Consider the following 16,372-nt stretch of genomic DNA (forward strand, 5'->3'; position numbering starts at 1 on the left):
TATGTGCAACGTTTTCCATGTGAATTACTATTTTGATACGAATTTAGTTGTTTTTCTTCATTTTAAGGACATTTATTTGTTAGAACCAATTAAATATCAATTTAAACTAACTTGCTTATTGGGAATAAAATTATAAAGTTTTTCAATCTATTTCAGATTTTTAGCGATCAAAATCAGAATTGCCGTAACTGAAATCAGGAAATGTATTTTATCTGTTTTATTAATTTCAATTAATATTTAAAATTTATGCTATATCGCGAAAAGTAAATTATAAATAATGTGAATTCCCAATACTTCCCGAATAGGTTGATAATTGTTCGATTGCCAAAAATTTTTTTTAGATAACTCACATTATTTTCAAAGAGCATTCCATTCGACGTAATTAAAAATTCTTTGAAATATTTTTAGATTTTCTAAAATCAGTAATTTAAAAATTGACCTAATTAAAAAAATCACCTAAAAATCTAAAAAGCTTAATTCGTTTTGTCAACAAAGAGCGTAGAGTTGGTGATCTAATTTAAATGTACCCAAAGTCAAAAGAAACACTTAAAAATAATCAAATATGAAAATAATTTGATATTATTAATTAAATATAATTTAATTAAACTTATATTAAATTAATCAATAAATATCTGACTTTGCTAATTATTATTAGTTTTAGTGGTCATGTCTTATGATTATATGTTTAAATATATTGTGATTGGAGACTCTGGTAAGCCCATTTAAATATACATTATCAGCTGTTGGCAAGTCCTGTCTTCTCTTACAGTTCACAGACGGCCGATTCCAGCAAGTCCATGACCTCACAATCGGTCTTTGACCTTATTAGTAACAATAGGCGTCGAATTTGGGTCAAAAGTAATATCCATTGCGAATAAACAAATCAAATTGCAAATTTGGGACACAGTAGGTCTCAATGTTCTTTATTTAGGCCGGACAAGAGTCTTTTCGTTCAATAACAAGATCATACTATAGAGGGGCTGCAGGGGCTTTATTAGTCTACGATGTGACGAGGCCTGAAACATTTAAACATGTGACAGATTGGTTGAAAGATATCAAGAATTATGCAAGTGAAAATATGGTTGTAACACTCGTTGGAAATAAAACGTAATGGCACCACATAAGTTAATTAGTTTGCCGCTTAATGTATTTAATGCGGCTAACCAAAATTAAATTAATTGTTATTAATATGAGATAAATTATATTTTATTTAAATAAATATTTTCCAGGGATGCAGTGGATCAACGTGTAGTAACGACTGAAGAAGGACAAAAATTGGCAGAAGAGTTCAATTTGTTGTTTATTGAGACATCTGCCAAGACAGGGAGTAATGTCAAAGAGGTTGGAAGATTTCTATAAGTTTAGGCGTTTTTAAAAACTTCTGAGACGATTTATAATCGTTTACTATCGAATTTGTTCGATCTTACTGATGAGGTGTGTTTGTTGATTTATGTGTGATTAGTCCAATGGGATTCGAATAAATAAAGTGACGGAAAATAGAGCCAGTCAACCCACTAAATCGACGAATTGTTGCTCGAATTAAGATTTCTTTATTTAACTAATTTATTTTACTTTTAAATTTGTTATTTTTTGTGTAAAATAGTCGTGTGATTTTGGGTTGTTCTTTGTCTTGAAATTTCAGTTTAGTGGTCAGTTTTTTTATTTAAATCAAATTTTTATTTATGTGTGAATGGGTAGAAATAATTCAACCAATTTTAAATTAAGAGTCACGTCTGTTTTATGACAATTAATTACAGTCAAACGTCTAATTTATCGAGTTTTTAGATTTATAAAAATCATCTTTTCTAAACTAGTTTAAGTAATACTTTATTTATTAAGAAAATCTTACAGAAAGATTGTTTGCAGTTTGATTTGTTTAATAATGACAGTGATGTTTAATATTATCATTTTTTATTTACGAGAGAAAAGAAGGGTCTTTCGTGCAAGCGAAGTGCTGAATATCTTGAAGCATAGAACAAATTTCTATGTCCACAATGATGAGTATTCTGATGTCTTAATCAAATTTGTTCATTTATAATATTACCCTTTTAACAAAAGATATATGAAATTAACAAATAGTTATTAACTAACTAAATTCCCGGCCTCGTAAATGGAAACACAGTTTCCACGTACTATGGCCAAGGAAATCCTTTCGAAAAGCCACTTGGACTCGCGTGGGTCTCCCCGTTTATGGGAGATCATGCGGCCAAGCTTTTTTAGAAAGGAAAGAGACTTTTCGCCGATGACGCCGGAAGTCTCGACGGCGATGGGAGTGAACAGATACCGTTCAGAGAGCTCCTTGTACTTTCCAATCTTCATCTTCTCGGTTTTGCGAGAGACTGAGCCAGGCTCGACAGCTGAAGAAGGAAGGTTGAGCTCCGAGAAAGTGTCTGAACACGTCGCATCCCATAACAGAGACTTGCCGAACTCAAACGGGAAAGTCTATAGGCCGTCGGGTCTTTTTCCGTCTCCCCTCGCAAGCCCAACGGGTTCGAGGATTGATGGAATCCCAGCGGCCGTGAGCCCCCTCTGAATAACGTCGTTAAGTGCTGCATGGCGTGGTCCGCGCCCTGCACTGCGACGACAGGAAAGGGGATGTAGACCAAAACGGTCAATGACAGCACCACAACGACATTTGTGTATTTCGCAGATTTCCAATCCAAGACGCAATGATAAACCAATTCGTAGGCAATCTTTGTCTAGTAGGTTACCGGTGGAAGGGACAGGGAGAGCATCCAGCCAGGCCCCACTCCCTGTGCAGCAGCTTGCGCGGAGACATGCAAGTCTGTGCTGATCGAAATTTTTGCGTAGATGTACGTCAAGAGCTTCACAAGAAATGACGTCCCATTGAGCTTGGATACACGGGTCACTGGGTCTTTTGTTGTACAATGAATCCCAAAGGTCCAGAGCGGCCACGTGATCAACTGACATTTTTCGTTCGGGAAGGTTTCTGAGAACGATGTCAGTGAGGGCATATTACCCTTAATATCGAAAAGTGTCATTCAACTTATTACAGATATACTGAAAGTGCTTTTGTCAGATAGTAGTCAATATATTGCTTAATCTTATCATAATATTCAACAAAAGGTTGTTTCTATGTTTATATTTAGAATTTGACTGTTAAAGGTGTATTGAGTAATCCTCTTCAGTGATGCACATATGGCCGAGACTGATCTCCTCGTGCCAATGTCCTGATGACTGTGGAAGATAATTATAGTGAGATCAGTGTTACTAGTCGGGTATAGGATGTTATGTATGTCTAGATTGAAATGATATTACAAAAGTATTGTGTGACAGATTGGACTGTATATGTCAATAAAATGTGTAAAAATGATGAGTGGTTTATAAAGATTTTTTAATTAAAATTGATTTATATTAGATTAGAATATGTTCAATTATTAAAAATAAAATAAAAAAGATATTTAAATAATTAGGACAACCTGATCTGGAATAAAATGTTATTATTAATTTCTGTGTTGTTTTCAAATATTTTTACTGATCGGATATCGTTCAAAAGTTGTGGGGGAACTGGAAATATAACATATATTAATATCTCAGATTGTGATAAGAATTCATGCCATGTTTACAAAAATCAAAATTTAACCGCTCAAGCTGAGATAAGCATTGGTTTATAAAAATATTTTTTATTTCTAGCGGAAGCTCATGATAAGATTAGTTTAGATATTTACACCGAAACTCATTGTTTAATAAAAAAACTGCGAAATATATGTTCGCTTATTAAATCCGGGTGTCCAGTTTCAAAAAATCAAAAAATACTTATAAAAAAGTCAGAAAAAATACCATTTTATCTTCCATTTGTATTTCACTCAATTTATTTAGTTAGGTATTTGCAAGCACATTAACTTGGAGACTCTACGAAGGGACAAAACTAATTTCTTGTGCTAAATTTAATGTGACTGGCAATTTACCGCAAGAAGATCGGGTTAATATCAAAATCATTAGTTAATGGTTAATTAATACAAATATTCCTAATATATTAATAAGATTTTTTTTCCTCAATATCAAAATTAATTATTGTGACCGGTTCATAATTAGATACGGTTGAATACGAGCCGTTAAAAAATCGATAATTAATATACCGATTCAGAAGGCCAATTAATATTCATCATAAAAATGACATAAAAATGACACTAAAGAAAACAGTTTTTATTCGAAAAAATTAAAAAATTTATATCGTGAAGTTATTCTAGCTTTGCTAAGTCTCTGCTATTTTCTTGCTAACCCTAACCCTAACCCTATTAACGCCACTTTAACGTCATTAACGGATCGTTTAACGGCTCGTATTCAACCTGGGCTCGTATTCAACCGGTCACAATTATTATTACGGTTGCGTTGGTCTCCTCTGTTTGTTCGTTGTTGAAACTGTTTAATGAGGAGGCGTCTTTTTTGATTGATAGATGGAGGTATCGAGCTTTCTGGTTTGGAACTACAAAATCTTCATATGGAATTGGCCAATATTCTTGAAAGATTTGATTTGATATATTTTTATAGTATTGACATTTCTTTGTTTTAAGAAATAGTAAAAAATCTGTTTTGTTACGACAAAAATTGTTACTTATATGTCAATGTTTGTACATGCGCTATTTTTGCTATTTTTCGTGAATATATTGTTAAAAAGTTTCTTTAAAGCACAGTAAAATGAATCCAAATTAAAAAATATTCAAAAAATAATAAAGAATTATAAATCGTCGACAAGCTGGCGTTTAATGCGCATATTCGAAGTCGTAGTTTTATAATGTGGAAAATATATCCGAGATCCGTTAAATAAAATATTTTTGGATTCTTGTTTTTGTTTATTTGAGTATTTTAATTGTCAATAAAATAAGATTCATGTGAATATGATACTTATTACTAAAAATATGACGAAAATAATCCAGGCAGACACGACCTATCTCTTCTGCAAACTATCGGGGAATACATTTAATGGTTCGAACTGCCAAAACACTCAAAAATAAATTATTTTGTGACACTTTTGATACAAATTTATCTGAAAAAGTTTTTATATTTAATTATAATGTGATTACCACATTCCTCCGAATTGATATATTACTTTATTTCAGGTTCGGAGTACCATTTTTCAGGAATACATCCAAAATTCACCTTATTGCCAGACGTGACTTTTCGCGAAAAAGTATGTTGGTTTTGCAGCGTTTTGTGGAAAAGTTTACGATGTTTGATAAGTTGAATGATAACATCTGCCATCTAAAATTGAATGAAATAGGAAATTAGAAAATCATCTAACTTCCCATTAACTTAAGCCTACCACTTTATTATTCTATAGAAATTCGGGAAATTTATTGATTTATAATAAAAATCCGGGATTCCCCTCTGCCATAATTGTTTCCCCATAATTCCAAATACAACACACAAGAGCAATAAAGACCATTGAAATTTCTATCCAACAACAATCCACGCTGAAATTTATTTTTATTTATATCATTGAGTTTTGTTATTGTTTTAAATAGAATAAAAAACCATCTTTTTGCTCCTGAATATTATTTTTTAAATCATTTAATGATATGTTATGGAGCGCGGTGTAATATGCAAACACTGCCTCTTTTGCAGTAAGTAAATAGTTTTTACTCTTAAGAAATGATTCAATGCAAGTATATTGAGGTGCTGTTAAAATGCATATTTTATGCTTTTTTGATGATACGTGAGTCTTTATATCAGAGCGACGTCCATGATAAATTGAGAAACGCAAATAGCACAGCATGCATTCAGCGGTATGATCGTTTTCACATTTTTTAAGAAATGAATATTCCTTTTTAATGGCTTGGTTAAAAATATATTTTCTCTTTGACAGGAAAGGCATAGTTTCAAAAAATTTAATATTATTTTATAGTTGATCACAATCCCACATTATTAAATAATAATAAATAAAGGCCCCGGTATCCGAGACTGTCCAGGTTATCGGGGCCGGATGGTAAGCCTACATTTACTGGATTGAAGAAAGAAATTCAAAACTATATACCTGAAAAGTATGAAGTCAGTCTTGAGCTTTTTGTCAATCCTTTTTTCATAAAAGTTTATGATTTAGTTGCAAATATAAAAAATAATTTGTTAATATAAAAAATTCTTTCGATGCAAATTCTTATTTAAATCTCCACAATTAATTAATTTTTGGTGTAGGATAAAATCCAAATATCAATATTGAATTTAATTAGAATAATTTGGAAAATCAAAAATCAGGATTATTTGCTTTTGTTCCAACTAAATATCTCTGTGAACAGTGATATGCATTGTTCAATTTAAAATTAGTTCATCCTGCGAGACTGAATGTTGTGCAGTATATTTAGGTGTTTCTTTCTTGAAAAGATTCAAAAATTGAAAGATTAGTCGTTTTTTGTTTACGCACCAACAGATAAAAGATAAACATGAAAGAACTGTTCGCTAGTTTTAATTAGTCGCGAGCGGATGAACAGGCAATTCCGACGTAATATCGTGAACGATATCTGTTAGAAAATTTAAGTTCTTGACTCCTCTTAGAGATGACTGAACAAATCTCTGAGAGTAGTTAGAGCGCTTTAAGTCCAATTATCACACTGGTCTTGAAAGTCAGGGAGATGAAGCAGCAGGTATCGGTCAACAAGGCATATTTTGCAGTTTTCCTAGATTCGACAGGGGTAGATACAGATCCAGGACGGGAAGCGAAGTCGACCAGCGATGATGAGAAAAATGAGTCTACGCAGGTAACATCTTACACGAGGGCCAGTCCCTCCCTGAACGGGAATAAAGTCAACTCATCAGGACACTTTCCGTTATTATTAATACAATTCTTGTGAATTTAAAGTTAAGACTACTTTTTTGCCAGGCGACTTAGTATTTTACTTTCAACACTTGACCGAATTCTTTTTTTAGTAAATTTAATATGTGCATATAATTTATAACGGCTCCGGTTCCTAGGAGATCGAGTCTTAGATGTCTACACTCACAAGCGTCGCCTGCGAACCGAGATGGTTTTTTTGCAGATATCCTTTGCGATAGTACGGTTTAACTCTTCCTCGATCGCTTCAGCCTCTCGCCATGCGAACTAGACACGCATGCTATTATTTTAGAAGTGATTTATTATATAATCAAATTAATTCAAAATGAAGGGCTATTTGATTAGTTTAACTTAGTTGTTGGCAAATTACACCTAACTTCACTCAGAGGGACTCGCTTTAAACTTATTTAAATTGCTGAATTAACATATAAAAGGTATTGGTTAATAATTTTAATTTGATCATTTAATCTAAATTTGTCTTGCATATTGCTGATAATGCAAAACAACTTTATGTTTTTTTTTATTTGAAAGATTTACAGTTTAGTTGGATCTTATATGCAGGTAACATCTTAATTCGTCATTATGCAAAAATCAGTCACCTTCCTACCCCAAAGGATCTCCGTTTCATAAGAAAATCTAATTATAATTCCAATGCCAATTCTACACACTTTGTTAACATCCCAGAATCACTTACCAAGCAGCTTGTTGTTAACTCGGGGAATTCTAACGCAGAGGTCCGGATGGTCTTGACATCCACCATCTAAAAAATCTGGGTCCAAATGGCTTTCCGGCTCTGACTAATTTGATCGTTACTCGATCAATCATGGTTTGGTTTCTATGCTTTGTTAAAAATCTACCATCATCTCTATTCCAAAACCAAATCGAGGTACTTCTGACCTTTCTTCTTTTCGACCTATCTCTTTGATTTCAGTGGTTGCAAAAATAACAGAACGGGTAGTATTGAGCATCATAAAACCTTTCCTCCCATTTCTTGAATCTCAACACGGCTTTCGTTCTTTGCATTCTACTTCCACCCATTTCTCAAGACTGACACAATTCATTGCGAATGGGTTCAACAATCATAATCCTCCTCAAAGAACAGTTATTATGTCGCGTCCCACACGAGCTACCCATCCCATGGTGGTTACATGTCACCTGTCAATAGTAATAATGCCTGTCATGGTGACTGTCAAATAAAATAATTAATTTAATTGCATTTTTTTTTGATTTCTAATCAATAATCGTTTCAACAATAAAAATTTATTAAAATAAAGCGTCTACGTTTTTTTAACTGGATTCATATTAACTATTTTAGACTTCCCTGAACTTGTTTTAATCTGTTAAATAAAATAATAATAAAATAGACCTCTAGTCGATTGTTTGACAAAATTTGAACAACTTCAGCAGGTTCTCCATATGGGGATTCAAATCGGTTTAGCCTTAGGAAAGGATTTGTCCCAAAATCCTTTAGAACTCTAACCTAACAATTATTCACTAAAAATACTCCGCTCCCAATTGAAAAATCGTATTTCGATTGATGAACATTCATTTTTTTATTCATACGTTTAAAATATGGTGAATTTAAATAAGGTGGAGAAAAATTCAATATAAAATCACTAGCATCCAAGTTGTCTAGCTTATGTTTATCATCCTAAAAAAACTTTTATCATCCTGAATGACGGTGTTTATACCAGAAACTCCTCTTAGTTTTTTAAATGGTGTTTCATTTATAGAAGAATGAATAGTCGTGTTATATGTAAAAGTGCTTCGTTTAATAAATTGGATCCAGTTTTTAGTTGATTCTCCACTCATCAGCTTTGAAAGATTTCGTGTTAAAGTTTGATTAAATCTTTCCACGATACCCTGAAACAGATAAATATTGTGTCATTACTTGTGATTGAGGATGATTTGGTCTTCCGTAAATATGTTGGATTTTGTTTTTCGTGCAAAAAGAATCGAGATATTTATTCCTAAACTCAGTTCCATTATCTGTTTGTAGAATCTCGCAAAAGCCGATTTCTGAACAAATTTCTTTGAAAGCCTCACAAATATCTAAATTCCAATATAAAACATGAATATACTTATTGCATTTTTAACTCCTTTACAAATGGCATACTTACTGTAAACATCAATGAGCTTTTTGTACAATTACCCAACTGGTTTTGAAATTAGCCCAGGGACAAAGCAATAAGTGTCCACCAAAGAAGTAGATTTTGCGATTTTCGTTCCAGTCGGTAAATACTTTTGGCAAAAAGCCAATTTTTCACATTCTTGGAAATTCAGACAAATTGAGGAGCCATGCTCTTCTTAGTAGCATCGACATGAGAGATCCAAGTGGATTCAGAGCCGTCGACATGACTGATGATAACTACCAATGAGTGGAGGTTTGTTGGCATCTTTCTAACTCCATCAATAGGAGTAATCACGAAATTTTCCGTGATTTCGTACACCCCGACAGAAAAATTTCCTGCTTCCTCGAGACTCGTACTGTTATTTTCTGCAGGGGCGCCCATATGATTAAACCTTCCATAAAAAGCAAAATTTACAACTAAAATTTAATAATATTTAAGAATTCATTAAAAAATAAAATTGATTAGTCTCATTAATGAGAAATATGATTCTTAATTTCTTCAAAAACTAAGTTATATTTATTATCTTATTAATAATTTCTTTCTTATTTCAAAATTCGTGAAATAGTTCTTCGGAGATTTAATAAAACATGAATTGATATGTTCACGTTAGTAAACGTTAGTAAATGGTTCACGTTAGTAAATGGTTTTCCCTTTTAATTTAATAAAATTAATAATTTTGATTCAGATTTTTTGATTTTTACGGGATTTGTTTGATTTAAATCAGATTTTTATGAATAAATGTTTTTTATAAAAAAACAAAATAAATAAAAAAATAGAAATCGTATTTATTTAAAAGGTTTGTTAATGATGATAGTTAAAAATAATTAGTTGTGTCTAAAGCGACAGAAATTGGTGTTATCAGCCGCAAATATTTTTTAACACGATGGCAAATATTTTAGGCTCCACAAATTCTCAAAATTGTAGACAAATTATCCAGATAAACAGAAAAAGGAGTATTAGTGGAATATATGCCTCTAGCGAGTTGCATATCTATAAAAGTTTTTTTCGATAGCGTCATCGTAGTAACAAAATTGATTAATCATTAATTCCTCATTCTCAGAAGTAATTCGCAGATTAAACCACTTTAAACTTTCGACGGATTTTCAGTGATATCAAAATTAGTTCGGAATAACAAATAATGCTGACTCAGATACGAGACCCTTTTCACAATTACATCTGGCTTGACTGCCAGTCTTTCCAGGAATATTATGTTTATCGAAAGTTAACATTTAAAAAGATATGGACAAATCAATCGATCTTTTTTACAAAGATTTCTTATTTAATTTTAGAACTATTCGAAAATTTCAACATAGTGACTGGTAAGAGGCTTTATGAGTCACGTGACATGAAGTGATAAACAAGATCGGGGTTTGAGCTAGTGACTATTTACAATTTTCCTCGATTTTAGAGCTAATTCGATATAAATTATGCCTACTCGATGAAAGGAGATGTCAAAAGTAAGTTTATCCTTCCAGTCACTTCTAATGGTTATGGTTTTAGATTATATATGAAAGAACAAGTGCCCAATTTGTAGAAAAATGAAAAAAAGTCGATCACTTCATTTATTCCCGAAATGAAAGAGTCAATAAAATATGTCAATTTAACTCACTTTCCACAATGGGCAATAAAAATAAACTTATTAGATAAGAAAAGTACATCTTCGATCACATAAAAAACAAAATTATAAATGGAAAAATAAAACAAGCCGTCTGTGTATGAAAAAATTTAAATTTGCAATTTTTCTGATCTTTTGGTTAAATTCAGATTTCCCTGATTCTTGCCTGCCTAAATCTGTGTTCCTACCGGTTTGTGATGATCTTCTCGCTTTAATCTCAATATGTAAACAGATTTCGAAATGAAAGTCCTTAAACACCAAAGATCATAGAAAAATGAAACGACCTGGATTTTTCAGCAAATATCGTTCGCCATATTACATGGAAATTGTCTTTCCATTCGCTCGGCGACTCATCTAATTTAGTTAACTTCTCTTTTTTTTGTTTCCTTTTTCTGTTGTTAAAAATATACAAATGGATCTTCATTGTATCCAGTTCTAATCTCAATGAAACAATACACGTTGAGTCATTATGCACTGATCGTACAGTATTGAAAATATATTTTAATAAACTTTGTTGACGCAATATAAAAGAGTATCAATAACCATCGTCAGCACGTAAAAAGCCGATTTTTATAAATCCTTAAATATTATGTCACCGATGACAAAAAATGAATTCATTCCATCTCCATGGACTCAGTGAATACTACGAAGCTCAGTACAAGCAAAAAAAACTTGGCAAAAAAATATACAATGTAACATAAATATAATAAATTTGATAGAAATGTGTAAAAATAGACAAAATACAGCAACTGATGTACTTTTTCAGTTCATTAATCCGATAGAGATGAATCGGCCAAATATATTAATGACTTTTGGACAAGAGGAGTTCTCAATAAGCGTTTTAAAGTGTATTTCTTATTGGCATTATATTCAGAATATTTACTATTTCCAACAACAATAAACTAAAAATTCACCTATTTATTAATAAAATATTTTAAATAATTTATAAACCATTGCGGCTTTCCTTTAATTGCTTGGAATTTTTAAGACCAGGCGATTAAGAGAATTTGGCGAGTGAGAAATAATAAATATTGCATCTTCCATTAAAAAAATTTTACGATTTTTAAAAATTCATTTAAGTGATTATGAATAAATATTTGAAACATTTATTTAAAAAACCAAAAAGTTAGCTAAAATAATCAATTGGAATTTTTTGCGTGATCATTTTTCCATATTTTGTTTACATTTTTATTATGTCGCGAGCCGTTAGTGAATCTGAGCTCAGACTGAAACCATGACAGCTGTCATAAATGCCAATCCTTATCAAAACTATAATAATCAAATATTTTTCAAAGGAAACATTAACTAATTATTTTTATGTATCTTTTTAAGGCGTTTAGAATGCACTTTTCTCACTAATCATTACTATTTTTAACATTGATAAAATTGATGGAAAATTTTTCAACAATAGTGGCAGAATCTCTATATGGATGCTCAAACTTTTGCAGAGATAGTGAGTGATTAGTTCCATAGTCCTTCTGAATAAGAATTTTTATGTAATAATAATTAGATACATTATCTTCGATCTTAAATTCATGTTTCGATCGATACACGCCCATCTCTTTATTCATCCTTTTATAATAAGCAGAATTCAGGCCTACCCGAGGTAAATCAAATTTGTAATCACCTTTGGTAAAATTATAAAGATTACACCTACGGAAAAATAAAAGCACAAATTTACCTGTGGATGAGTGAGGCGTTTGATTGTATAAAAACACAGCCTTTCGAATGTGCTTTATCCACTTTTCTTGTCATCCAAAGCCATCATTTTTAATAAAATCCGCGAAATGGTCGATTGAATCTTTTAACAATCACCTGACTCCGAGGATTGTTGCGTCATGAAATTTTCAGCTTTCTTTTTTAGTCGGAATTCTTCAACTTTCGATATATCAACTTTTTGACCTTCAAGAACAGATTTTAGTAGATTGTACTCTGCATCATCTTTAAAGAACACCCTCGTTTAGGCCATTGAAGAAAGAAGAAAAATATTTATTTAAAAAAAAGCTGTTAGTAGAGGGTAGATAAAGACTTTCGACATTCCTGTCTTTTCAATCCCGCACACACGCTCACCTCTCAGCCGCAAACTAAGACTTACTGCCTTACGTGCCACCCAGACATTATCTTCTCTAGGTTCTCAAAGAGGTCTTTGAGGGACAATTCCTGGGCGTCCAAGCTTGTGACATATTAACTTTCAAACATATTCATATAAAAATTATCGTTATGTGAAAAATATTTGTTGAGATCAAAAACACGTTTTTTTACATCTAAATGTCTAATAAATTTCTTTCACAATCTTCAGTCCTTGGGAGCAACGGCTTCGCGCTTGGTCTGCTGCCACCGACGTCGCGGAATCGATCCGATCCGATGAGGGAGTAGTTGGAGGTGCTATAGGAGCAACCTGGAAGGGCGCTGTTGTTTCTGCAAGCTGCTGGTCTCATAATCTAATGTGAGATCAGGGTTACACAACAAAAAAAAATCTTCAGTAATTGTTCTGTCTAAATTGTCATTTAAAAGAAATTCATAAGGTTTATCAATTTCTGGATACGTATAGTGTAAAAACTTCTCTTTTTATGAGATCTGATATCCTTAATTTATCTTTAGTTTGTTCCAATTCATTTATGGTCTTCCTTTGTAGGTTCCTTTATGCTTTTTTCCTATTTGCTGTGCTGAAAACATTTTGATATTGTATCCACTGACACTTTTTTTTAGATACGCAGGCTATCCGTGTGGCCGGAGTTTAACACTTGAACTCTTTAATAGTGTTTAATTGTTAAAAAATATAACTAAATAAAAATAAATTTTTAAGCTCAGATTTTTTCTTTGATCTTATCCGGAGTAATTCCCATTTCACCATGAAAAATTCTTAATTTTAAATTACGCCTTTTTTGTGATTTTCAAGCCATCTTTCATTTGATTTAAATTCAGAAAGACCGTTTAAGGCAGTAAATTCAGTTTCTTTCGATAAAATTATTTCATCATTGAAACAAACAGCAATAGACTACATGTAATCTATCCAGATAATGATTTCAAAATTATTTTATGAATATAAAAGCATCGAAAAACGACTTCTCGTATGAATTTGATTAATTCCAAAAATCTTCTGTTTGTTTAATTTAAGATTGTTAATTGCAAACCTCAAAATTGATTTTTTAAAACGCGACTAAAAAATTTCTAAAACACGCCTTAAACCTAGAGAAGCGTTATCAACAAGATAATTAACAATTTCAACTTTTTAAACAAAAGATAATCTAGAACACTTCTTCATGTTACAAAAAAAGATATGCAATATGAATATTTGAAATCATTTTTAAACATGGCGAGTAAGAAAATTTGCGAAGAAAAAGAATTTTTTACGTAAAAATGCCATTTTTTACCAAAAAAGGAGAATTATAGAAACGGCGAGCAATCGATGATAAATTTAATTCAAATTTCATTATGAGACACGGTCACTACAGTCCTGAATTTAGTAGTAAAAAAAGAAAGAAAATTAAATCTCAAAAGCATGTTCATATCAAATCATCTATTACCTCCAGGATACTGAGGATTATTTGGAGTAGAATTAACAGTAAAATTATACTAAAAATTGTCCCAAATCACTTCCACCTGAGAAGGATTCATTGCCATTCTTTTTGATGGAGTCGATTCGTTAGTTGAGGAGTAACCTGCCTGGTTGGGCATTCCATGAGGCTGGCCAATCAGGTTGTGGATTGCGTATGGATTGCTTGCAAGGGATTGTTCTGATGTCATCACCACAGGCATCAAAATTGAGTTGGCAGGACCCCGGATTGGTGCAGTTGAAGCTATTTAAATATTTAAAATAAATATTTATAATATAATTTAAAATATAATACAATTATTTGAAAATGTTGCCTGAGCTTGTAGTTGATAGTATTGGTTGAGGTAATGCCGACGCTCACGTGTGTGGCCTGTCACTGCCTTTGATGCCCCAAGTTTAGCCCGCCAAGACTAAAGGCGGGAAATAAATGAGAATTTATGCCTGATCGAGTTCAACAAGGATCTGTTCGTCAAGACCTTCGTTGATGAAGAGATCTTTGACATTTGTGAGGACATTGCTGATTACTGATTGGTAGAAGTGAAGCTATTTAATAGAAAGAAAAAAAAAGCAACATACAACTGGATTAGAGCCTGACATCGCAATTCACTGCTTATATAACAACGATCGAAATTAATAAAATCTATTTAATAGGTTAACCAGACTATAAACTAAATATATATTAATAAATTACACAATTGTTAATATAAATAAACAAATGAAAAAACTCAAATAAGATAAATTTATAAATAAATGTAAAATACGATAAAAAATATATGCATACAGATTTACTATATATGCTTAAAGACTAAAGAAAATAAATAAAAATATAATCTTTATTTAAAAGTAATATATTAATTAAATATAATATTAATTAGAATAAATAATAAAATTTATATCTTCCCTGCGTTGTGGTTCATTTCCTTTGAGATTAAATCTTTTCGAAAATGCATTTGGATGATCTGCCAGATTATATGTCCGACGATATATTCACTAAATGGTTAATTAAATCAAACATAATTTCTTAGCGACAACATAAAGCCAGGATTACTAACAAGATCAGGCCGTATAAAACTAGAAATATATCAAAAAACAGAACTATTTAACCACAACAACCAAAAAATCCACAGATCCAAACGTTCACTACAAGATCAAAGACTAAAGGAAGGACTAAACCAACCCCTACCACCAGAAAACGTGGGATTCAAACTCCTTTGCAAAATGGGGTACCAACCTGGGAAGGGACTTGGCCTAACAAAGGGAATTGTGGAGCCACTGCCAGTAGAAATCCCCCAAGGCAAGTCTGGCGTGGGATTTACCACAGAAAATAAATTAAAATTGAAAAATAAACTCAAAAATAAGTTTATAAACAACCAAAGAATTAAAAATGAATTTTCAAATCATCAAAAACAGCGAAATTTTCAATCAATTTTATTAAAACGTTTTTTAAGTGCGCAAAAAAGTTGTGAAAATCTTGATCTGTCGGCGGGGGTTGAGAGGCCTGTTTGGGACTATTTCTGGCCGGGTTGTCTGCCTCAGGATAATGAGGAGTTGGAGGGTCGGCTGGGGGAGATTGTGGGGTATCTCCGGTCGACTTATTTGTATTGTTTTTTGTGTGGAATTAGCTTTAATGGTGGGTTATTAATTTTTATTTTTTGTAGATTTTGATGATATGATGGAGAATTGTCCAGGCGATGTTGATAAACATACTGATTGGGATTGATTTATATTTTTAATATATTTTTTAATATATTTTTGTCATTATTTGTAGTTTTTATTAGTTTTTTACTTACATAAAGTGGACAAAAATATGGTACCACATCGAGCTAGTATATAATCAAAGAATTTATTGTTATTTTAATAATTAAATAATATTAATAAATTAATTATTTATATTATATTTAAAATAATGGAAATGTGCGTCAATAGTCTCGAATATTGTGAGAGCATCTTGTTCTCCGTTGACCAAAACCTCAACTTGTTTATAATAATTCTACAAAATATATTTAATCATACTTTTAAATCATTTTCATTACTTCTATAATTTAAAATTTTTTTATTTATTTCATTTTTTGAATTTTTGGGATTATAAATCAATCTTTTTGAAATTTTACAGATTCAGGTTGACGTGTGGACAAATTATAATTCTTCCCAGTGACCGGATCTGTCCTCTTTGATGTCCCCCTCTCCATCACCGTCTCATCGGTAACTTCAAAGAAGAAAACCCTTTGATCCCCTCAATCAAACATCCTTACTTATACGGATTTATACTCGAATCATTAAGC

General features: G+C 31.9%; 1 protein-coding gene and 1 pseudogene across 1 annotated transcript; one reads left to right on the top strand and one right to left on the bottom strand.

Moving 5' to 3' along the window:
* Positions 1-666: 666 nt before the first annotated feature.
* Positions 667-1,424, top strand: LOC115231586 (annotated as a pseudogene).
* Positions 1,425-5,067: 3,643 nt separating this feature from the next.
* LOC115231587 (transcription initiation factor IIA subunit 1-like) lies at positions 5,068-14,691 on the bottom strand. The gene is made up of 7 exons (XM_029801576.1): positions 14,667-14,691; positions 14,532-14,633; positions 14,386-14,500; positions 14,132-14,334; positions 11,901-12,012; positions 9,193-9,335; positions 5,068-5,223 (listed from the first exon to the last, which is right to left on the bottom strand). The coding sequence occupies exons 1-7, from the start codon at positions 14,685-14,687 to the stop codon at positions 5,068-5,070; spliced, it is 852 nt and encodes a 283-aa protein (XP_029657436.1). The 5' UTR covers positions 14,688-14,691.
* Positions 14,692-16,372: the final 1,681 nt, after the last annotated feature.

The sequence above is a fragment of the Octopus sinensis genome, unplaced genomic scaffold (genome assembly GCF_006345805.1).
Source record: "Octopus sinensis unplaced genomic scaffold, ASM634580v1 Contig18742, whole genome shotgun sequence".
Classification (NCBI taxonomy): domain Eukaryota; kingdom Metazoa; phylum Mollusca; class Cephalopoda; order Octopoda; family Octopodidae; genus Octopus; species Octopus sinensis.

What these genes read in the sequence shown, in the direction of transcription:
- LOC115231587 (XM_029801576.1), bottom strand. Translation starts at nt 14,687, where the DNA reads ATGTCAGGCTCTAATCCAGTT. An exon ending in TCCTTGTTGAACTCGATCAG is followed by an intron (nt 14,501 to 14,531) that starts GCATAAATTCTC and finishes TCCCGCCTTTAG; the next exon opens with TCTTGGCGGGCTAAACTTGG. An exon ending in TTTTATCAATGTTAAAAATA is followed by an intron (nt 9,336 to 11,900) that starts GTAATGATTAGT and finishes ATTAAATTTTAG; the next exon opens with TTGTAAATTTTGCTTTTTAT.